The sequence below is a fragment of the Sminthopsis crassicaudata genome, chromosome 2 (genome assembly GCF_048593235.1).
Source record: "Sminthopsis crassicaudata isolate SCR6 chromosome 2, ASM4859323v1, whole genome shotgun sequence".
NCBI lineage: Eukaryota > Metazoa > Chordata > Mammalia > Dasyuromorphia > Dasyuridae > Sminthopsis > Sminthopsis crassicaudata.
Window position 1 is genome coordinate 195,532,113 of NC_133618.1, and position 25,236 is coordinate 195,557,348.

The window sequence follows — 25,236 nt, forward strand, 5'->3', positions numbered from 1 at the left end:
ACTATTACATTTATAAGTCTTTATAAGTCTTAATTGTGCTTTGTTTTACCTACTTTTGGCTTCCTGGTAATTAACAAATATATTTCATATTCATTCTGAAAATATTAATAATAAAAATTGTGATGATAACAGTAGCAATTATGTAATGCTTTAAGATTTGTGAGATACTTTACAGATACCATCTCATTTGATCCTTACAACAATATTTTAAGGAAGGTGCTATTATTATCTCCATTTTAAAGATAAGGAAATTAAGATAGAGGGTAGGTGACTTTTTCAGGGTCATACAATTAGTCATTTGTTAGAGACATGAATTAAATTTAGGTCTTACTGATCCCAGGTCCCCCTAAGTATCAACATATTCTATATATAATATATGGTCATTATCTCTTCCAATAGAATATAAGCCTTTTGGAGGGTAAGGACTGTCAGTCAATCTTTTCACTTTTGATTTTGGATCACTGGTCTTGTATCGCAGGCACCATGGTGCCTGGAATATAGTAAGCAATAATAAAATATCCTTTGTGCTCAAAGAGGACCAACATGACATCATTATATCAGGATCAAAGTACAATGTGTCCAACTGGCTGGCCAGAGCAATGTGAGTTGGGAAGGCTGTACCACAGGTATGACACAAATGGTCCATGTGGAGTTGAGATGTCTCTTAATTTTCACACCTCAGGTTTCTTTGAATTAGCTTTGTTCATCGAATACAGCACCTTCTTTGATGCAGGCATGCTATACTGGGTGATACTATGCCAGTGCCTCCCACATCTCACAGTCAATTCCAAAGTTCTTCAGAGAGTTTTTGAGAGTATCCTTGTATTACTTCTTCTGACCCCCATGTGAACACTTGCCGTGTATGGATTATCTATAAAGTAGTCTTTTAGGCAAATATACATTTGGCATAAGAACGACAAGGTCAGCCTATCTGAGTTGTATCCTCTGCAATAGAATTTGAATGCTTTAAAGTTCAGCTTAAGAAAGGAACTCGGTGTCTGAGATTTCCTTTTGCTAGTTGATCTTCACAATCTTCCTAAAACAATTCAAATAGAAATAATTCAGTTTCCTGACATGGAGCTAGTAGGCAGTCCAGGTTTCATGGGCATATAACAGTGAGGTCAGCACAATGGCTCTGTAAATGTTCAGTTTGGCAGTCAGCCTAATATCTCTTCTCTCCCATGCTTTCCTCCAGAGCCTCTCAAACATTAAGCTAGCTTTGCCAGTGCATGTGTCAACATCATCATCTATGTGTACATCCCAGGAAAATATACTGCCAACCTAAGTAGCCTTATTCTCAGCATTCAAAATTTCTCTATTTGCTGGAACCAGTAGTTCCATGTAGGATTGATGTGGTGCTACCTGAAGGAAAACTTCTGTTTTCTTGGTATTGATTATCAGGCAAAAATAAGCATAAATGGCAGAAAATCAGTCCACACTCTATTGCAACTTGGCCTCAGAAGCTGCATTGAGTGCACAATCTTCTACAAATAAAAAGTCACTCAACAGCTCACCCTCCACTTTAGTCTTCGCTTGTAGGCTTTCCAGTTAAATAATTTACCATCAATACTGTAGTTGACTGATGCCATTTTCATCCTTATTGAAGATGTCTGACAACATCACAGAAAACATTATGCTAAAAAGCATAGGAGTAAGTACATAACTCTACATCATTCCAACTATGCCATTATAGAACTGGTATACAATATTGATGAACTTCTTCAAGCAAACAAATTTCATCAAGATCTTCCACAAGCACCCATTACTAACAGTATCAAAGGCCTTGATATAGATACAATAAATATTGTTGTATACATCTCTTTATTCTGCTCCTGGAATTTCTCTTGGAGTTACCAGGCAACAAAGACTATATCATTAATTTCTTGATCCTTTCTGGTTACACTGATTCTTTGGACAAATGTCTACCAGGTGAAGAATCAACTGTTAAGGAGCTCTCTGGAAAGAATCTTGTTGACAATGACTAAGAGAGAGTCACCTACCCCATCCCCCATGGTTGTTACAAGATGGCTTATTTCCTTTTCCTTCATGAAATGGACACTGGAGGAATCCTTTAATTCATGGATATCATATATCCCAGAAGATTTAAGACAGTTTTTATATGAGAAATGGATCCTTTTATTTATAAATCTCAGTTAAAATAGACTTAGTAACAAGTGTTTTACCATGCCATCAGAGCCAAATGGCATTCAAAATCTCTTCTTCAGTTAAAAGTTTGGCTAGAAAGGTTTGACTTCAACCTGAGGTAAATAATCAATGGCTTCAGCATTGATTGATGATAGTCTGTTAAAAATGCTCTCTCATATCCTTACCACTAATCTATGTGACTCCATCAGAACAGACTAGTTGAGATGCACCATTGATCTTTCACCCATAAATAGGTTTCAGGGCATTATAAAAGTGCATTGGATTATTAGTATGAGCATAAAACTGATTTTCATCCTTCTTCCTGACTCTGTGTCTAAGTTTCAGTTGCACTTTTCTTTTGAAGGAGTCAAATTCTGCCTTTTCAAAGATAGACTAACTATCTTGCTGGTAAACCCTTTAGAGTTCTCATTTTTACCCATAATTTTTCTTAAACCAATCTTGATTTTTGTGAGTGTTTTGGCCCAGATGAACAAATGTGATACTTTACAGCAAATCTCTGACAGCTGCCCTTTTCTTTTCTGCTCTGCTATTAAAAATCATGGAGTGAATAAGGCTATAATTTATTTAGCACTCTGCACCTCATATTGCCTTCTTTACACACATATCTTTTCTCCTAACAATAACATAGTATATTAAATACTGGTGTTTGCCATAAGGGCATATCCACAAAGTGTTACTGCATTTAGGTAAATGCAGGACACTGGTGGTGAGGAGAAAGTCATGAGACATACACGTTTTCAGCAGTTATTGTTGCTGTTTATACTTCCATTCCTTTCAAAGGATTCCCTTACATATCTAAAATAACACAGAATTATGAACTTATTCTATTTTTGTCCATATTAATAATGAGGGTCACCAGATCTTTTTTAATTATTAATTTTTAATGTGCATTATTGTATGAATCATGTGGGAAAAGAAAAATCAGAGCAAAAGGCAAAAAACCATGGGAGAGAGGTAAAAAACAGGAAAAAAAAGAAGTGAACATAGCATGTGTTAATTTACAGTCATTACAGTTCCTGTTCTAGATGCAAATGGCATTTTCTGTTCAAAGTCTATTGGAGTTCCTTTGAATCACTGAACCACTGTGAAGAGCCAAGTCTTTCATAGGTGCTTATCACATATTCTTACTATTATAGTGTTGTTTTCCTGGTTCTGCTTGTTTCACTCTGCATCAGTTCATATAAATTTTTCCAAGCCTTCCTAAAATCAGCTTGTTCATCATTTTTTATAGAACAAGAATATTCCATTATTCTTATATACCACAACTTGTTCCATCATTCCCTAATTGATGGGCATCTATTTGTTCTCCAATTCTTTGCTACTACAAAAAAGAGCTACTACAAGAATTTTTGTACATATGGGTCCTTTCCCTCCTTTATGACTTCCTTGGGATACAGACCCAGTAATGGCCCTCCTGAGTCAAAGGGTATGCATAGTTGTATAACTCTCTGGGCATAGTTCCAGATTGCTCACCAGAATGGCTGGATCATTTCACAACTCCACCAACAATACATTAGTGTCCCTGTTTTCCCATATACCCTCCAACATTTATATTCTCTTTTCCTATCATCTTAGCCAATTTGAGAAGTGTGAGGTAATACCTCAGAGTTGTTTTAATTTGCATTTCTCTAATCAATAGTGATTTAGAGCATTTTTTCATATAACTATAGATGGCTTTAATATTGTCATCTGAAAACTATCTCTTCATATCCTTTGGGCATTTATCAATTGGGGAATGACTTGTATTCTTATAAATTTGATACAGTTCTTTATATATTTTAGAAATGAAACCTTTATCAGAAACACTGGCTTTAAAGATTTTTTTTCCAAGCTTTGGACTTCCCTTTTAATCTTGTTTCTATTGATTCTGTTTGTGCAAACCCTTTTAATTTAATATAATCAAAGTTATCCATTTTACCTTTCATAATTCTGTCATTATTTGGTCATAAATTTTTCCCTTCTCCAAAGAACTGATAGGTAAATTATCCCTTGCTCTCCTAATTTGTTGATGGTATCATCCTTTATGACAAAATTATATATCAATCTTGACTTTATTTTGGTATGGGGTATGAGATATAGGTTTATGCCAAATTTCTGACACATTATTATTTTCCAGTTTTCCTGGTAATTTTGGTCAAATACTGAGTTCTTATTCAATAAGTTGGGTTTGGGGGTTTATAAAATACTAAATAGCTATAGGCCTTGATTATTGTGTTATGAGTGTCTAATTCATTCCTCTGATCTGTCACTCTACTTTTTTAGTCAGTATCAAATGGTTTTGATGATAGCTGCCTTATAATATAGTTTTAGGTTTGTAACTGTTAACTAAACCACCATTCTTTATATTTTTAATTAATTCCTTTGATATTCTTGATCTTTTGTTCTTTCAGATGAATTTTACTATTATTTTTTCTAGTTCTATAAAATAATATTTTATTAGTTTGATTAGTATGGCACTGAACACATAGACCAAGTTAGGCAGAATTGTCATTTTTATCACATTAGCTCAGCTTAGCCATGAACAATTGATGTTTTCCCAGTTGTTAAAATCTGACTTTATTTTCATCAGAAGTATTTTGTAAATTTATTCATATGGTTCTTGGATTTGTCTTGGCAGGTAGACCCTCAAGTATTTTTATTTTGTCTACAGTAATTTTAAATGGAATTTCACTTTCTATCACTTGCTGATGGGCTTTGTCAGTAATACATAGAAATGCTGATGATTTGTTTGGGTTTATTTTATATCCTGAAACTTTGCTAAAGCTATAAATGGTTTCCGATAGATTTTTGGATGATTTTCTAGGATTCTCTAAGTATATCATCATATCATCTTCAAAGATTGATAATTTTGTTTTCTCATTGCCTATTCTAATTCCTTTTATTTCTTTTTCTTTTCTTATTGCTAAATCCCATATTTTTAGTACAATGTTGAATAATAGTGATGATAATGGGCATCCTTGTTTCATCCCTGATCCTATTGGGAATGCGATCAGTTTCTCATCTTACAAATGATACTTGCTGTAGGTTTTAGATAGATACTGCTCATCATTTTTAGGAAAGCTCCTTTATTGCTATGCTCTCTGGTGTTTTTTATAAGAATGAATACTGTATTTTATCAAAAACTTTTTTTGCATCTATTGAGATTATCAGGTGATTTCTGTTGGTGTTGTTATTGATATGTTCGATTATGGTCATAGTTTTCCTGAAGTTGAACCAGACCTGAATTCCTGCTAGAAATCCCACTTGGTCATAATGTATTATCCTGCTGATAAATTGCTGTAATTTTATTTAAAAGTTTTGCAGCAATATTCATTAGGGAGATTGCTTTGTAATTTTCTTTCTCTGTTTTGGCTCTTCCAAAGTTTAGGTATCAGTATCATATTTGTGTCAGAGCAGGAATTTGGTAGTACTTCTTCTTTAACTATTTTTCCAGATAGTTTACACAGTACAGGAATTAAATGTTCTTTAAATGTTTTGTAGAATTCACTTGTGAATCCATTTGGTCCTGCAGATTTTTTCTTAGGAGTTCATTAATGATTTTTTTCAATTTATTTTTTTCTAAAATGGGACTATTTAAGTAACTTACTTTTCTATTAACCTGGGCAATCTATATTTTTGTAAATATTCATTCATTTCAATTAGATTGCCAGACTTACTGTCATATAGTTGAGAAAAATAGCTCCTAATTATTGCTTTAATGTTTTTTGGTCATTGGTAGTAAGTTCACACTTTTCATTTTTTTATACTGATGATTTGGTTTTTTTCTTTCCTTTTTCTGATCAATTTAACCAAAGGTTTATCTCTTCTGTTGATTTTTTTGTAAAACCAACTTTTAGTTTTATTTATTAATTTAATAGTTTACTTAGTTTCTATTTTATTAATCTCTCCTTTGAGTTTCAGAATTTCTCATTTGGTATTTAATTGGGGTTTTTAATTTGTTCTTTTTCTAGCTTTATTAATGTATACTGATTCCCTCTTTCTCTATTTAAATCTAAAGTTTCCCCTAAGAACTGCTTTAGCTGTATCCCATAGGTATTGTCATTGTCTTGAATGAAATTATGGATTGTTACTGTGAGTTGTTGTTTATACCATTAATTCTTTAGAATTAGATTATTTAATTTCCAATTGGTTTTTAGTCTATCTTTCTCTTTCTCTTTATTGCATTGTGATCTGAAAATGAAGCATTTACTATTTCTGCCTTTTTGCAATTGATTGTGAGGTTTCTTTGTCCTGATATGTGGTCAATTTTTGTGTAGGTGATATGGACTACCAAGAAAAAAGGGTATTCCTTTCTATCCCTGTTAAATTTTCTCCAGAGGTCTATCATATTTATGTTTTCTAAGATCCTATTAATCTCCCTAGTTTCATTCTTGTTTATTTTGTATTGAGAGTTGTCTGCTTCTGAGAGGGGAGGGTCTCCAGATCTTAACAAAATTTTCTTTGACCTCATCATGGTTTGTAACAGTGGGAGCATACACACTTAAGGTGATGCCGTGAAACTTCTGCAAGTGACAATTGCATTGCCATAAACCTGCCATTCATTTTGAGAAAAATATAAGCTTGTTGAGTAGATTAGTTCTGATTGTGAAACCTATGCCAGCTTCACAGGACTCCCCATCATTGCATCCACTCCAAAAAAAATGTGTATCCATCTCCAACTTCAAAAAGCCACTCTTAATTTGCCAGTCTTGTTTCACTCAGCGTTGCTATTTGGATTTGATGAGTGTTGAGTTCTCTCACAAGAGCTCTTTGTTTTTCAGGTCTACTAGTTTTCTTTTTCTTTCTTTTTTTTTTTTAATTTTTTATTTTATTTTATAATTATAACATTTTTTGACAGTACATATGCATGGGTAATTTTTTACAACATTATCCCTTGCACTTACTTCTATTCAGATTTTTTCCCTTCCTCCCCCAACCCCCTCCCCCAGATGGCAAGCAGTCTTATATATGTTAAATATATTACAGTATAATTTAGATACAATATATGTATGTAGAACCGAATTATTTGTTGCACAGGAAGAATTGGATTCAGAAGGTAAAAATAACAGTTTACATTCATTTCCCAGTGTTCCTTTTCTGGATGTAGCTGGTTCTGTCCATCATTAATCAATTGGAATTGGATTAGCTCTTCTCTATGTTGAAGAAATCCACTTCCATCAGCATACATCCTCGTACAGTATCATTGTTGAAGTGTATAATGATCTTCTGGTTCTGCTCGTTTCACTCAGCATCAGTTGATGTAAGTCTCTCCAAGCCTCTCTGTATTTCTCCTGTTGGTCATTTCTTATAGAACAATAATATTCCATAACATTCATATACCATAGTTTACCCAACCATTCTCCAATTGATGGACATCCATTCATCTTCCAGCTTCTAGCCACTATGAAAAGGGCTGCCACAAACATTTTGGCACATACAGGACCCTTTCCCTTCTCTAGTAGTTCCTTGGGGTATAAGCCCAGTAGTAGTATGGCTGGGTCAAAGGGTATGCACATTTTGATAACTTTTTGGGCATAATTCCAGATTGCTCTCCAGAATGGTTGGATTCTTTCACAACTCCACCAACAATGCATCAGTGTCCCAGTTTTCCCACAGCCCCTCCAACATTCATCGTTATTTGTTCCTGTCATCTTAGCCAATCTGACAGGTGTGTAATGATACCTCAGAGTTGTCTTAATTTGCATTTCTCTGATCATTAGTGATTTGGAACACTCTTTCATATGAGTGGAAATAGTTTTAATTTCATCATCTGAAAATTGTCTGTTCATATCCTTTGACCATTTATCAATTGGAGAATGGTTTGATTTCTTATAAATTAAAGTCAATTCTCTATATATTTTGGAGATGAGGCCTTTATCAGAACCTTTAACTGTAAAAATTTTTCCCAATTTGTTACTTCCCTTCTAATCTTGTTTGCATTAGTTTTGTTTGTGCAGAAACTTTTTAATTTGGTGTAATCAAAATCTTCTATTTTGTGATCAATAATGATCTCTAATTCTCCCTTGGACATAAACTCCTTCCTCCTCCACAAGTCTGAGAGGTAAACCATCCCATGTTCCTCCAATTTATTTATGATTTCGTTCTTTATGCCTAAATCTTGGACCCATTTTGATCTTATCTTAGTATGTGGTGTTAAATGTGGGTCCATGCCTAGTTTCTGCATTACTAATTTCCAGTTTTCCAAGCAGTTTTTGTCAAATAATGAATTCTTATCCCAAAAGTTGGGATCTTTGGGTTTGTCAAAGATTAGATTGCTATTTTTATTCACTATCTTGCCCTGTAAACCTAACCTATGCCATTGATCAACTAGTCTATTTCTTAGCCAATACCAAATGGTTTTGGTGATTGTTGCTTTATAATATAGCTTTAAATCAGGTACACTTAGACCACCTTCCTCTGACTTTTTTTTCATTAGTTCCCTTGCAATTCTCGACCTTTTATTCTTCCATATGAATTTTGTTGTTATTTTTTCTAGGTCATTAAAATAGTTTCTTGGGAGTCTGGTTGGTATAGCACTAAATAAATAGATTAGTTTGGGGAGTATTGTCATCTTTATTATATTCGCTCGGCCTATCCAAGAACACTGAATGTCTTTCCAATTATTTAAATCTGACTTTATTTTTGTGGCAAGTGTTTTGTAATTTTGCTCATATAATTCCTGACTCTCCTTTGGTAGATATATTCCCAAATATTTTATACTATCGACTGTTATTTTGAATGGAATTTCTCTTTGTATCTCTTGCTGTTGGATTGTGTTGGTAATGTATAAAAATCCTGAGGATTTATGTGGATTTATTTTGTATCCTGCGACTTTGCTAAAATTCTGAATTATTTCTAATAGCTTTTTAGCAGAGTCTTTGGGGTTCTCTAAGTATACCATCATGTCATCTGCGAAAAGTGACAATTTGATTTCTTCATTTCCTACTCTAATTCCTTGGATCTCTTTCTCGGCTCTTATTGCCAAGGCTAGAGTTTCTAGTACTATATTGAATAGTAATGGTGATAGTGGGCAACCTTGTTTCACTCCTGATCTTACAGGGAAAGGTTCTAGTTTATCACCATTACATATGATGTTTACTGAAGGTTTTAAATATATGTTCCTTATTATTTTAAGGAATAGTCCATTTATTCCTATAATCTCAAGCGTTTTTAGTAGGAATGGATGTTGGATTTTATCAAATGCCTTTTCTGCATCTATTGAGATGATCATATGGTTTTTATTAATTTGATTATTAATATGGTCAATTATACTAATAGTTTTCCTAATATTAAACCAGCCCTGAAGTCCTGGTATAAATCCCACTTGGTCATAGTGTATTATCCTGGGGATGATTTTCTGAAGTCTATTTGCTAATATCTTATTTAAGATTTTAGCATCAATATTCATTAAGGAAATTGGTCTATAGTTTTCTTTCTCAGTTTTCGATCTACCTGGTTTAGGTATCAGTACCATGTCTGTGTCATAGAAGGAATTTGGTAGGACTCCTTCAATCCCTATTTTTTCAAATAGTTTACATAGCATTGGAGTTAGTTGTTCTTTAAATGTTTGGTATAATTCACCTGTAAATCCATCCGGTCCTGGGGACTTTTTCTTAGGAAGTTGGTTAATAGGTTGGTCTATTTCTTTTTCTGAGATGGGACTATTTAGGCTACTTACTTCTTCCTCTGTTAATCTGGGCAAGCTATATTTTTGAAGGTATTCTTCCATTTCATTTAAGTTATCGAATTTATTGGCATAAAGTTGAGCAAAGTAGCTCCTAAGTATTGTTCTAATTTCCTCTTCATTAGTGGTGAGTTCACCCTTTTCATTTTCAAGACTATCAATTTGCTTTTTCTCTTTCCTTTTTTTAATCAGGTTTACTAAGGGTTTGTCTATTTTGTTGGTTTTTTCATAAAACCAACTCTTAGTTTTATTAATTAATTCAATAGTTTTTTTACTTTCAATTTTATTAATCTCACCTTTTATTTTTTGAATTTCAAGTTTTGTGTTTGTCTGGGGGTTTTTAATTTGTTCCTTTTCTAGCAATTTTAGTTGTAAACCCAATTCGTTGGCCCTCTCTTTCTCTATTTTATGCAAGTAGGCCTGTAGAGATATAAAACTTCCCCTAATTACTGCTTTGGCTGTATCCCACACATTTTGGTATGATGTCTCATTATTGTCATTTTCTTGGGTGAAGTTATTAATTATGTCTATGATTTGCTGTTTTACCCAATCATTCTTTAGTATAAGATTATTTAGTTTCCAATTATTTTTTGGTCTATTTTCCCCTGGCTTTTTATTAAATGTTATTTTTATTGCATTATGGTCTGAAAAGGATGCATTTACTATTTCTGCCTTACTGCATTTGATTTTGAGGTTTTTATGCCCTAGTATATGATCAATTTTTGTATAGGTTCCATGAACTGCTGAGAAGAAAGTATATTCCTTTCTGTCTCCATTTAGCTTGATCTATCATATCAAACTTTTCTAGTATTCTATTTACCTCTTTGACTTCTTTCTTATTTATTTTGTGGTTTGATTTATCTAATTCTGATAGTGCAAGGTTGAGATCTCCCGCTATTATAGTTTTGCTATCTATTTCCTCTTGCAGCTCTCTTAATTTCTCTTTTAAGAATTTAGATGCTGCACCACTTGGTGCATACATGTTTAATATTGATACTGCTTCACTATTGATGCTTCCCTTTAGCAGGATAAAATGCCCTTCCTTATCTCTTTTAATTAGATCAATTTTTGTTTTTGCTTGATCTGAGATGAGGATGGCTACTCCTGCTTTTTTGGTTTTGCCTGAAGCATAATAGATTCTGCTCCACCCTTTTACTTTTAGTTTGAATGTCTCATCCTGTTTCAGGTGTGTTTCCTGTAAACAACATATAGTAGGATTCTGACTTTTAATCCAGTCTGCTAACTGCTTCCTCTTTATGAGGCAGTTTGCCCCATTCACATTTATGGTTAGAAGGACTAATTCTATATTGCTTGCCATCTTATTAACCCCTGCTTATGCTTTTCCCCTTTCCTTCCCTTTTACCCTCCTATCCAGTATTCAACTGGTAAACACCACTTGCTTTTCACAGCCCTCCCTTTTTAGGATCCCTCCCCCACCTTAAAGATCCTCCCCTTATTTTACCTCTTTTCCTCGAAATTACTGTATTCCCTTCCCCTTAGCTTACTCCTTCCCTTTCACTTTTCAGTGAAGTGGAAGAAGTTTCACCATAAATCGAATATGTCTATTGATACACGCTATGTTCATCTCCCTCCTTTCTTTCTCTCAGATACCTTTTTCTCTCAGGTTACCTTTGCCTCTTCATGAGATGTAGTACCACCACTTTATACTTTTTTTATGATATAATCTCCTTTCCACCTCTAGTTTCTAAGACAAATTGTACATATGTTCTTTACATATTTTTTTGACAGAATTATAGTTCTCAAGATTTCTTTTTACCTTTTTTAGAAGTCTCTTGAGTTCTGTATTTGAAGATCAAACCTTTTATGTAGGTCTGGTTTTTTCATCAAAAATAGATGGAATTCATTTATTTCGTTAAATGTCCATCTTCTTCCCTGGAAAACGATGCTCATTCTTGCTGGGTAAGTTATTCTTGGCTGCATACCAAGTTCCTTAGCCTTTCGGAATATCATGTTCCAGGCCCTGCGTTCTTTTAATGTGGACGCTGCTAGATCCTGTGTTATCCTTATTGTGGATCCTCTATATCTGAATTTTTTTTTTTCTAGCAGCTTCCAATATCTTTTCCTTTGTCTGATGGTTCTTGAACTTGGCCACTATATTTCTTGGCGTTTTGATTTTAGGGTCCCTTTCAGTAGGTGATCGATGAATTTTTTCAATGTCTATTTTACCCTCTGTTTCCAAAACGTCTGGGCAGTTCTCTTTGATAATTTCCTCGAAAATGGTGTCCAAGCTCTTTTTTTCCTCCCATTTTTCAGGGAGTCCGATTATTCTCAAATTGTCTCTCCTGGATCTGTTTTCCAGGTCTGTTGTCTTTCTGGTAAGGTACTGTAGCGAGCTATCATCTCCAGAAGCTGCTGGATCGCTCTCTGGGAAGAGATCTGCTGTGTCTACTCAAATCTCTCTGACAGATTCTTCTTCCTGTAACGAACCGTTGTCTCCAGGCAGTTGCTGTTAACTCTTGTCCAAAGAAGTGACTTCCCTTCCTGCAGAGAGCCCTGTCAAGCCTGATGCAATTCAGAGTCTTCTTTTTATCTCTGGGAGTCCTCTCTTTTATTCTCCCAGAGAATGGGCGTGGGATAATGCAAGGGCTTCTGGGAAGAACCACCTCAGCCAATGAGCCTGCTCCTTCCATCAAGTCAACCTGAGTTCTCACCTTGTAATTGTCCAACCTGAATTCTCACTTCGTCACTATCCAGACAACCCGAGTTCTCACTTAGTAATCCTAAAATCTCCCCCTTTCTTTTGATTTAGAACATAGGACAGTCATGACCTTGAAACATAAATCCATCAATATGGGAAGTATTACAGATAATTACATAAATGACCTTGAAACATAAATCCATCAATATGGGAAGTATTACAGATAATTACATAAATTACATAAGCACATAGTAACATAGTAATGTAACACATGCTAGAAGTATATAACATAATCATAAATTGAAAATTTATAAATGTCCATAAGTCCATTGTCCATTAGTCTCATCTTGTGTGAGGAAGTCCAATGATTCCTGCTGGTTTTTAAAGTTCTTTAACAGTCTTCTTATTATCCATGCTCTTTCAGTGTCAGATGTTTCTTAGATCTTCTCCTTTATTTTGAGGTTTTTCTCTTTTTCTGTCTCTCTCTGATGGACAAGGCGAATATGACTCGTTGGCACCCATCTGATTCCTTCTCCTGCTGAAGAAATACAAGCAAACCCTCTCTCCCAGGCAGTTAACCTATTTAATTTCTTTCTATTTACCACTTTCTAAATCTCTTCTCATCATCTGACAATTACATTGGAGTTGTTTGCACTGGGCACAGCCCTGTTGGTTTAAAAGGCCTGTATTCTCCCCAAGTGTAATCCATTTTTGCAATCTGATTGCCTTTTGACTGACTTATCAGGTAATCCCTTTCTGCCATGTGATTGCTTTTCTGCTGGTTGATTAAATCAGAGTCCTGGCCTTCTAAAGGTTCTTTGAATGTAACATCAGCTGCCATCATGCCCCAAGTCTTTTTTGCCTGGGGCCCTGGACCTGGGCTCCTCATCCCATTTCCCTGTGTCAATCTACATTCGGAGGCCCAGTGGAGGCCCTTGTGACATTTTGGACATGGAGTTTTAGGTCTTCTCTCACCCTGTCTTCTCACTGTATATCCATATCTACAGTGAGCTCTTAGATGTCCAATTTTTCCACATTGAAAACATCTCCGAGTTTCTCTAGAAGGCCCTTGCCAGGAGGGACCCTGTCTTTCCACATTCATCATTGTCTGGGTGTAAAAAGCATTTGTTCCCACTGTAGCACAGCGTCTTATGATCTCCTCTAAAGGAGCATCTTTGTCTAATCCCCATATAATTCTTTTGCAAATCTCATTGGCATTTTCCTTAGCCAGATGTCTGGTCATTATTTCTGTAGCTGAATTTTCTCCAATAGTTCTTTTGACAGCAGTTTGCAAACGTCCCACAAAATCTGCAAAAGGTTCATTGGGACCTTGCTGTATTTTAGTGAAAGCCTCTCCACGATCTTTCTGTCCAGGAAGGACACCCCAAGCTTTTATCGCAACCTTAGCAATTTGTTCATATATTGTCATGGTATAATTAATCTGTTCCGAATTCTCTCCATACTGACCTTCACCAGCTAAGTGCTCAAAAGTGAATTGTGTGTTAACTCCTATTTCCAAATTGCATCTGACTTGAATTTTACATAATTCATGAAATTCCGCAAGCCATAATAAATTTTCTCCAGGTTCCAGACATGTCCTTGCTATGGATTTCCAATCATTCGGGGTTAGGACTTCATAAGACAAACCATCTAGTAACATTTTGACATAAGCTGATGTAGCCCCATAAAGGGTACAACCTTTTTTCAAATCCTTAATTGTATTCAAATCTAAAGGTGCATATCTTCTCCTTTTTTTACCTACAGAGTCAGTATTTTCAATCACAGGATATGCATGTATAAAATCACTTATATCCTGTCCTTCTCTCTTAGCTTTAACCAATGCTTTTTCTAATCTTGTCATAGGCTTAGGCTTCTTCACAGGCAATTCAGTTTGTGTTTCTGCCTCTTCCCCTCTTTCTTCCTCCATCTCTGAAGCTGGGGTTGATGTGGGCCTGTCAATAATCTGTTCTCTAGGCAGGGTTGAAGCTTCTTCAAGAGAATCATACCATAATTCCTCATTTAAATTTTCTTGCTCTAGGGCAAGATCTTGATCTTTCCTTTTATCCTCACACTTCCTCCTCTGTTCATTTTTAGAACTTTTCCTTCTCCTACAACTTGCTTGATAGTTTAAGGCTAATTGAACTATGTTGTAGATATAAAATACTTCTGCAGAAATTGAACGAGGCCCATTTTTTGCTTGAAATTCTTTCATTTCATATCCCACTAGCTTCCATTTATCTACATCTATCTTTTCTTCCTCTAAGAACCAAGGGGAAGTGCATCTTAAAGCAGCCAAGAGTTTAGCAATCTGTACCCAGGTTACAAGTAAACTCTGCTCCTCAATTATCTTGATTATACTCTCTATAGTACCACTCCTGAATGAGGGTGGAGCTGAGGTTGCTTCTGGGGCTGGGGATGAGTCGGCTGAGGTCCAGGGATTGAATATAGCTAACATCTGCCCCATTTCAGCTATAAGAGATTCCTGGTTTAGTCCTTAACAAGTTAAGTTCCTTATTTATCTATTAGCACGCTCACTTAATCTTTAACAAAGTTTCCTCGTTACTCACGGTTCTGGGTCAGAGAGACTGAGATCTAGATCGGAAGCTTTTCCACTGGAATCAGGACCGTGTCTGTCCCTGTTCGGGCGCCAAAATGCGAAGGTCTGGTCTAGCTCTTCTTGTCAGGATAAGCAAATGTCCTTGCCCCACGTGTGGACGCCAATTGTAGCAAGCTATCGTCTCCAGAAGCTGCTGGATCGCTCTCTGGGAAGAGATCTGCTGTGTCTACTCAAATCTCTCTGACAGATTCTTCTTCCTGTAACGAACCGTTGTCTCCAGGCAGTTGCTGTTAACTCTTGTCCAAAGAAGTGACTTCCCTTCCTGCAGAGAGCCCTGTCAAGCCTGATGCAATTCAGAGTCTTCTTTTTATCTCTGGGAGTCCTCTCTTTTATTCTCCCAGAGAATGGGCGTGGGATAATGCAAGGGCTTCTGGGAAGAACCACCTCAGCCAATGAGCCTGCTCCTTCCATCAAGTCAACCTGAGTTCTCACCTTGTAATTGTCCAACCTGAATTCTCACCTCGTCACTATCCAGACAACCCGAGTTCTCACTTAGTAATCCTAACAAGGTACTTGACAGTCTTTTCAATTATTTCATTTCTCTGCTTTTGCTTGACTCCCTCTTGGTTTCTCCTTGAGTCATTCATTTCTACTTGTTCCAGTCTAATTTTCAATGATGTATTTTCTTCACTCACTTTTTTTATATCTCTTTGTAATTGTCCAATTGAGTTTTTATCTTCTTTTTTTTTTTTTTTTTTTTTTTTTCACATTAAAAAAATAAGTTTAATGCAGGTGGTACTTCTCATAAAGAATTTAACAGGCACTCAAGACATTGAGCTGTTTGTTTTTGTGTGTGTTCCAAAGTCAATTCAAGGTACAATTCAAACACTTGCATTGCTGTTTATACATTCATACACTAAATAGCAAGATACTTCCTGCTATCAGGACTTTGTTGAAAAGCACACCCATACTAGACCCCTCAAATCAGTGCATCCGATAGGGAGCTCCACTTCAATGACAAAAATGTTTTAGTGGATTTAGGCTGAATGAATTAAAAAAGAATTTTTTTTTTTTTTTGAAAAAGATAATCAGAATGACTAGTGCAATAGGATTTTAGCAGGCAGTAAAAATGAAGTCAATGCATTTAAAGCTATCATGTCTGCCCATCACATAATCAATTTTAAAAACTAGCTTTGCTGCACCAATTTAACCACCTTAAAAATATATATATATATATATATATTCTTTTTTTTTTTTTTGCAGAGAAGCAAACTTAAAAAAAACATCAAAGAGCAAGGTTTTTTTTTGTTTTGTTGTTTTTTTAAACCATCATTTTCCCTGATTCTAACGTTCTTAAGAGTGTGAAACAACATGCATTTTTTCCTTACAGCCTAACCTCACAAACTAGGCTTAGGAAAGGGTTTCTCTGCCCCACTCAGTCAAAAAAAAATTTTTTTTGCCTTAGTCCTGGAAATGGCTATATGTGCTGAGACTTGAGTCAGATAAGAATGCACACTTTGACCATCACATACGCATAAAAATCAGAAAATGATTTTAGGTGGACAAGGAATTAATGACCAACATTAACTTACCTAATTAACTTCTCAATAACTAGTAAAATTGCTTCCCTCAAGTAATAATCACACAACCCAGAATAAAAAATACCAATTAGAGAATGGTGACAGAACTTTCAAGAAATATTCTCTTGCATATGTTACTTCTCTTCTTTATTATTTAAAGGTATTCCAATGAAAATGGAATCTTTGTTCCTTTGTAGTCCATCTGTTCCTGCATCTCTTTATATACCTGAATTCATCTTATGTCTTAAATGCTTTCATAGTAACCAAGGCAGGAAATACAGAACAGACAAGCCCTTAATAAACAAAGATTCAATGTTCATTCAAATGCCTTAAAGTTTAGAAGAAATGTTTTTAAAAACTAGCCATTTTAAAAAACATTTTCCATAATAACTGGCTTTAGCATTATCTGTCCAAAGATTTCAGATAACTATAGTGTTTCACAAAGAAATCAAATTCTGGGAGATTTCTGCAAAAAAAACTGAAGAATTCAAATGCCTTCCACATCAAGTAAAACATTTATCAGCTTTCCCAGAAATGTAAGTTTAGACAGATTAAAATATTTTATAATGTTATATTGCATTCTCTACAGACCTGGCTACTGATGCACAAAGAGCTCTATATTTGCTTTGCTTCTGAATTTGGCACCACTGAAACTTACAGGGCTCCAGAGAACATAGCTCTCTTATGAGCTACAGCATTAGAACCAGACTCCCTGAATGAGGATCTTGGCGCTGTTTGCTTTCAGAATGGGCCTAGGTCTGTGAAACACCAAATCTGGTTTTAACCAAATAAAATTATTCATTTCCCTCTAGGTTTTGTTCTAGCATTCAACTTTGTCATTTCATTTCTAAATTGTAGCTCTGTTTAATAAGAAAAATGAACTTGCATTGGACCTGTGCAAACATTCTAGAAACCCAGGGCCATGCAAGTGGTTTAATGGCAGTGCACTGCATTACTAATGTGGAGTCCAACTTTTTCCTAAGGCAGGGTAGGGGGTGAGAACACTAAGGGAGAGTGGACATTTGGCCCATAGGGAAAGTAAGTGCTTCCAGGTTTGCTCCCTGGAGAGTACACAGAGCAAAAATGTTGAGGCACATCCCATTCCTTTTGGTAGATATGAGAAATACCCCTAAAGGTGAAACTGGTGAGAAGAGGAAGTCACACCAAGATCTTGAAAGTGCAGACTTGATAAAGAGGACCCTACTGCACTACATTTATTAAATGTGAACATAAACTACATTAAAATAGAAGAAAGGAGAAGAATACAATGTAGCAGCAGGGAGAGAGGAAGTTGAGAGCCAAAAAGCAAACTGAGGGAGGAGACAGCCTTGATTTCACCTTTACAAATGTCACAGCCCTTTCCTTTCCCATGCCATAAACACAGTAAGATGGTCAGAGAGCAAACAAAAACATTGCCTCTGATCAGGGCACTACTTGCTTTGTTTGGTATGGTGAAAATCCCATCTTTGGGATGGGAGACAAATAGAAGGAAAAACGACCCAACATTTGCCCTGTCATTTCATTTCAGAGACAGGTCATTGTCTTTACCAAAGAAAATCTCTATACACTGCATATACACATATCAGTCATAAATAAATAAATACAACCAAAGGAGAAAGTGGATACATCAGATGTAGTCACAGCTGCCCAAGCCTGCATGCACACCTCCTATTTACATGTCCACAAAGACCATGAAACACCAGCCCAGACCTCCCACCAGCAGCATAGTCACATGGATCCCATAAATGAGCAGCTCATTCATCAAGCTGAAATCAACCCGCCTTCGTCCCAGCAGTAGGAGAATGATGGACAGCTTGTACTGGAAACGCAGAAAGATGCGGATGCCAAGGTACTGAAGGCAAAACAGGATGGAGAGCGCCACCCAGAGGATGGAGGTAAACAGGCTGCAGCTGAAGTAGAGCAGGAAGCGGATAAATCCATACATCCATCGGGACTTCAAATAGATGTCGAAGTTGTTGTACTTGGTACGCACTAAGTGAGTGGTTCTCACAGGCCCACAGGCGGAATGCAGGCATGTGGTATGGGGGCCGTGGAAAGACCGGACACGCCGGGGTATGGGAATTACAGGCATTGGGTACCCCACGGCTCACTGAGTTCTAGAGGAGGACGGGCTGTGTGCATAATAAGCATCATCCATGGGCAAGGAACAGAAGTGAAGGGCCTAGGCCTGTGAACTCTCTGCTGTACTTCCAGGGAGGCACATGCCGTGCGCGGCCTCTGCGGCGGGGTGGCAATCCCAGGGCCCGGGGCCGGGGGCCGTCGGGGCGGAGGCCAGGGCTGGGGGTCCGCGCTTCTGGGGCCCCTGCTGTCCCTCGAGGCCGGAGCGGCGGAACGAGGGTGGAGGAGGCCGCATGATGCCAGGCCCTCGGAGGGAGTTAGGTCACCGAGAGGGTCAGGCCCAGAGCCCGGGGGAGGCCGCGAGGGGCCCCCGCCCGCATATGCCCCTCATGGGTTCCGATCAGCTACGGCCCAGCCGGGGAAGGGGAATCCTAGGCCGTCTGTGGGAAGCGTTTGTCCCAGAGAGGGAACCGTAGCAGTCGTCCCTCCGCGGCCACCGTAGGACATTCCTTTTTGCCCTGCTTCTCTTCTTTTTTCCCCCTTCACTTCCCACACTTAAAAAAACAAACCGACCTCCCTCTTCCTCCCCCGTTCCCAACCTACTCCAAAGGCGAGAACTTAACACTTCCGAGTTTTTATCTTCTATGGAATTTTTTTCCATTTTATCCATTTTATTTTTTAGAGAGCTGATTTCTTTTTCCAGCTCTTTAATCCTGTTTTCCTTGGAGTTGTTTACCTTTTCCAGCTCACTAATCCTGTTTTCCTTGGAGTTGTTTACCTTTTCCAACTCACTAATCTTGTTTCTCAATGATTTGATTTCTTTATCCACTCTGTCTTTGAATGCATGGGATGACTTCTCCAGGCTCTCTTGCCAAGCTTCCCTTTCCTTTTCCCATTTCTCTTCCAGCTCTCTTGTGAGAGCCTTTTTGATTTCCTCTATGAGGTTCTTTTGTATTGAGGAGCAGCTTATATCCCTCCCAGGGGATACATCTGGGGACAGTCTGTTCCTAGTCTCCTCAGCATTTGAAGTCTGCTCCCTCTCCACACAGAAGCTGTCAATGGTTAGAGCCCTTTTGAATTTTTTGTTCATTTTGTCAGAGTAGGAATCAAAGAAAACAAACTGACAAGAGAAACAATTGGTCTGTTTTGCGGGGGATAGGGCTGGATGGTATTAATGGGCTTCCTCTACAGACTGGGGGTAGGGCAGCAGAGAGCCACTAACAGAACAGCAATGACTGTACTGAGTCTGCGCTCTGAGGCTCTGAGAACGCACCGAGTCAGTCCAGGTGGGGGTTGGGGGTGGCCGGGCTCTGAGAGACACTGGCTTTCTGGGGTTTTAATCTTCACCTCCGGTGTTTACACCCTCTCCACCGCTCCTGGCTTGCTGCCAAGACGGAGCATCCACACTGGGGCAAAAGCCCTTTCACAGAAACGGCAGAGATCACACCCCTCCCCCTCTGGTCTGAGCTGTGTGAGCTGCCTGTCTTGCTCTGGCTGTCTGCCCTCAGTCTGCGCCCAGTCTGATTGACCCTCCCCCGAACAAACACACACCTTTTCTGGCGACTTTCAAGGATGTCTTCTCTTGGTGATAATTTGTGGATTTCTTTCTGGGTCAAGCATTAAGTCAGAGGCTTGTCATGAAGTAAGTTCTGAGAGAAAATGAGGAGCTCAAGCAGCTGTCTGCCTCCACGCCGCCATCTTGGCCAGAAGTCCCCAGGTCTACTAGTTTTCATGTTGTTAGCAACCATGCACACATTCCACATACCAATAGTGAGTGGAATCAACTTTGCAAGGTTTTTTTGTTCGTTTTTTACATTTTTTTTGTTTTGAACACTGGGTTGAATCCCCATCTATTGTGGTAAGCAAATCAGGGTTTGATTCAGTGCAGAAGGCAATTTTGGGGGCATCTTTTCTAATATTCTCTTCATGACAGGTAGTAAGCAGTATGATCCTTAAAATAAGAACTGCTCAGACAGACACCCAGGACATTGCCAAATCCAACTGCTGCTTCAGTCCAATGAGAAGACAACCCTATGGCCTAGATCTCCTGTATTCAGGGGTGCAACTACAGCTCCCAGTATATCTATACCAGCTATCTCATCACTTGCCCATTACCCAAGAATTTTGAGGAAGATGAAAATAGTAAATAGTATACATGCTGCCTTTTTATTCACACATAAATTAGCTTTAAGTAGGGCAAACTAGCAAGAAATCCTCAGTTTCCCTCTCTCTTCCAAAATCATCAATCTGGGGACAAGGCAAAATTCAAGACAACTGGCAATAGCTCAGGATTCAGTGGATGACTTTTCATCTTCAATGTCTAACCAATCTTTAAGAACTCATACACCTGCTTCATCCACCTTCAGGGTCATTGAACTGGAGAAAGTTTTCATATGTTTGTGGTAGACACACTACCTAACTCCTCAAAGTGTTTGAGATCTCTGGGTTACCCACAACCTGGTTTAACCTGTCTGCTGAAATGGTTTACTAGAGTATGACTATTTCATATGCTACAGCTTTTTGGAGCTACTGATGAGAATTAGGTCACTGCCTGGACACCAAAGATAGATGAACATCACTGAAAAGGATTGAACAATCCACACACAAAATATACTAGTCTTCCCTGAACAACCATATATTCCAAGCGTTAGAAAATAATTGCTTGTTGATTGATTGTTAATTGTTCAAATAAATACCTTTACTTTGATTTTATCCATAGTGAATGAATCTATAAAAACATTATTATTAAAACACAATGTGTCAGAAATGGTACTTGACATCAGAGACAGAAATATTTTTGAAGAAATAATCCTTGTTCTTGAGAAATCAATATTCTAACAGAAACAATATACAGAGTGAAATAGTGATCAGGGAAGAAAGTTTTGTTCTGTTGAGTAGAGGCTGAATGATTAGGTAGGATGTAAATATAATGATGGTCTGATATCCAGGGCCAGCTACCTGGAAAAGGTAGCCTGCATAATAATAGATAAAATTTACATAGCACTTAATATGAACCCCCCACGGTGCTAAATCTTTATAATGATCTCATTTGACCCTCAGAGCAAATATGGGAGATAGTGCTATTATTATTTCCTTCTTACAGATGAGGTACCTGAGTCAAACAGATTATATATACTCAGTCAAGTGATTTGGGCCCAATGATAGTGGGAACTCTAATTTAATACAAATTTTCCAGGAATTGGAACTATGGATTCTACCTGAAGGATTTATGTCTCCTCTGAGTTTCATTTTCTCCATGATAAAGATATGCCCAATTTCTTCTTCCATGCTCCAATGACATGATCTCACCATCCTGATTTATGTATTCATTTACTTAGATTTTTTTTGGACTAGGTGAAAGAGGAGATTCTTTGTCTCAATTACTACCTAGTCTTTATCACTGAATGGGTGCAGTTTCAAATTGAGACCTATTGAAAACCTTAGCCTATAAAGATCAAAGTCTTGATACAAATTAGAATGCCATTGCAGTAGTGCATGAGATGGTATAAAAAGATAATGATTGTATAAGTTCAGAGAAGGGGAAATATATGAAACACTCACCAATAAAGATGACAAATTAAAAAAAAAAAAAAAAAGATCAAAGTCTCCCATTTCATCCAGGGCCATCTCCAATCATTTTAATCTATATTTTGCCACTTGACCCAGATAGTTCTGGAGGGAAAAGTAAAGCAAACCTTGAACAGCCCTCCTTCACTTAAATCTAATTCACTTGCATATCATGGCATCCCCTCCCTGATGAAGAACAAACAACCACTTTGACAAGGAACCACTAACAACTTTCCTTTAAATCTAATCAACCATTTCTGAATTCTTCTGGTGTATTATTATCAGCTCATCTATATCTTCCACCTTCTTCATGAAAATAGTTTGATATATATTCATCAAAAATTTTGCTAAATTATGTCTATAGAATTTCCCAAGATAAGATAGCTTATCATCTGAAGACAACTTTTCTTTTAAAAATGTTAGATATTTAAGTGCCACCTAGGAGAGGGAAAAGGGGAAAGGAGAGAATAATTTGCAACAGTAGGTTTTGCAAAGATCAATGTTGAAAAATTGCCCATACATATGTATAAAAAATAAAATATTAGGACATAGGTCCTCCAATATTATAGTTTTCTCCTATTTCCTATCTTTCTAATATCGCTGAAAATATAATTCCTCAAGTATATCTTCTAGTTCTTTCAAAACCCATATATGTAATATAGTTCATCTGAGCCAAATAATTTGGATTCACTGATGGCTAAGAAGTGCTCTTGGACTAGTTCATTACTTATCTTGGATTTCAAATTCCAGTTAGCCATTTTTTGTTTGGATGTTTCCATTGTACAGGTCATTTATCTTAGCAGAGAAAACTGAAACATGATATGAATTAACCAACTCTTCCTCCTACCATTTATCATTTATTACCATCATTCCACTGATCCCAAATAAATGTACTAATCTTTCTTTGATCTCAATGTTTCTCCCAACACAGGTAAAACAATTTTAGACTCATACACTCCTAACTTCTCTAGGCAGCCACAGTTCATTGTGAAATTTACTACTTCTAAAAATATTTTTACATTACTATGCCAAGCTCATGTTCATTCCTCATTTCTAGGCCTGGCTTCCTTCTCCTATACAATTCTTTTAAAATTCTTAGTTAGATTGTGAGATAGTTTGTATTACTATCTATCTCTTCAGACAAAGGATACTTTTCTTTTTTTTTATTATAGCTTTTTTATTTACAAGATATATATGCATGGGTAATTTTTCTGCATTGACAATTGCAAAACCTTTTGTTACAACTTTTCCCCTCCTTCTCCCCACCTCCTCCCCCAGATGGCAGGTTGACCGATACATGTTAAATATGTTAAAGTATAAGTTAAATACAATATATGTATACATGTCCAAACAGTTATTTTGCTGTACAAAAAGAATCGGACTTTGAAATAATGTAAAATTAGCCTGTGAAAGAAATAAAAAATGCAGGTGGACCAAAATAGATGGATTGGGAATTCTATGTAGTGGTTCATAGTCATCTCCCAGAGTTCTTTCACTGGGTGTAGCTGGTTCAGTTCATTACTGTTCTACTGGAACTGATTTGGGCCATCTCATTGTTGAAGAGGGCCACGTCCATCAGAATTGATCATCATATAGTATTGTTGTTGAAGTATATAATGATCTCTTGCTCCTGCTCATTTCACTTAGCATCAGTTCATGTAAGTCTCTCTAGGCCTTTCTGAAATCATCCTGTTGGTCATTTCTTACAGAACAATAATATTCCATAATATTCATATACCACAATTTATCAGCCATTCTCCAATTGATGGACATCCACTCAGCTTCCAGTTTCTGGCCATACAAAGAGGGTTGCCACAAACATTCTTGCACATGCAGGAACCTTTCCCTTCTTTAAAATTTCTTAGACAAAGGATACTTTTCTTATTCATTATAATAGTTTCCTATGAAGTCTTCAGAACTTCATTTTTGAGCTTTTCCCATTCTTTCTGACTTCCCCAGAAGCATTTTAGTTCATTGAATGCTACCTATCTTTCCTCTGAATCCTTCAAAGTTAGATTTCCAAAATCTTGACTATATATATCAGACTGTGCCCAGATTTCCCATCTTGCAGTTTCACAAACTGAAAAAAGTCATAATTATTTCCCTTCCCATTCCCAATCCCCAATCCCATTATATTAGTAAGAATCACACATAAAATAAAAAATCCCCTTGTTGGTTTCTCTTTCTTTTGAAGAATGAAATTATTACTAAAGAGTGATGTCACCTTTGCATAAAGGGGATAGCATATTAATTCACCTAATTTGGAACCTACCACAGCACCTCACTGCATGTAATTAGGTACTTAATAAAGGCTTGGTGCTGATAATGATGAAGATAATTTATCATCCATTCTTCATCTTTTCTGATGAGCACATCATTGACATTTGCAGATAGATTCATGGGGGCTCTGTAATTTAATGACATATAAAATATACAAATAAAATACAGATATTCCCCTTTGTAAAGTACAGTTTAAAGCTTGATAATTAGATATGTCTATTAGATCTTTATTCAGATTGATATTAGGAAAATTTTTCTCACAATTAGGGCTGTGGTTTCTTTTTCTTGGAGGTCTTTAGGCAGAAGCTGGACAATCACTGGTTGGGCAGGTCATATGAGGGCACACTTCAGGGATGGATACATTAGATGGCCTTTGAAACTTGTGGCTTTTCACTATAGTATTATTGCTTCTTCTTTTATCCTCTAAATTCTCTTCCACAAGATAATCTATCAAATACAAGAAGAAACTGATAAGAATCTATCAAATACAAGAAGAAACTGATAAGTCTTTTTGACAGACATACAAGCCATCATTGGGTTGGTATTTGAAGCTTTTTCACCATCCCAGAACCTAACAGATCCTGGACTCTGCCAGAATAGCTCTGAAGAAACCAGGGTAATACAATCAGAGAAGGCAAATTGTGACTTTAATGTAAACAACTGTTCAAAAAAGAAATAACCAAAT

The 25,236-nt window shown here is 36.9% G+C and overlaps 1 protein-coding gene across 1 annotated transcript; it reads right to left on the reverse strand.

Moving 5' to 3' along the window:
* Positions 1-15,814: 15,814 nt before the first annotated feature.
* LOC141555293 (transmembrane protein 250) lies at positions 15,815-19,326 on the reverse strand. Its single transcript, XM_074288041.1, has one exon. The coding sequence runs from the start codon at positions 18,715-18,717 to the stop codon at positions 18,298-18,300; it is 420 nt and encodes a 139-aa protein (XP_074144142.1). The 5' UTR covers positions 18,718-19,326; the 3' UTR covers positions 15,815-18,297.
* Positions 19,327-25,236: the final 5,910 nt, after the last annotated feature.

Bases quoted from the DNA above. Each gene is read 5' to 3' on its own strand.
- LOC141555293 (XM_074288041.1), bottom strand. From the start codon at position 18,717: ATGCCTGTAATTCCCATACCCCGGCGTGTCCGGTCTTTCCACGGCCCC.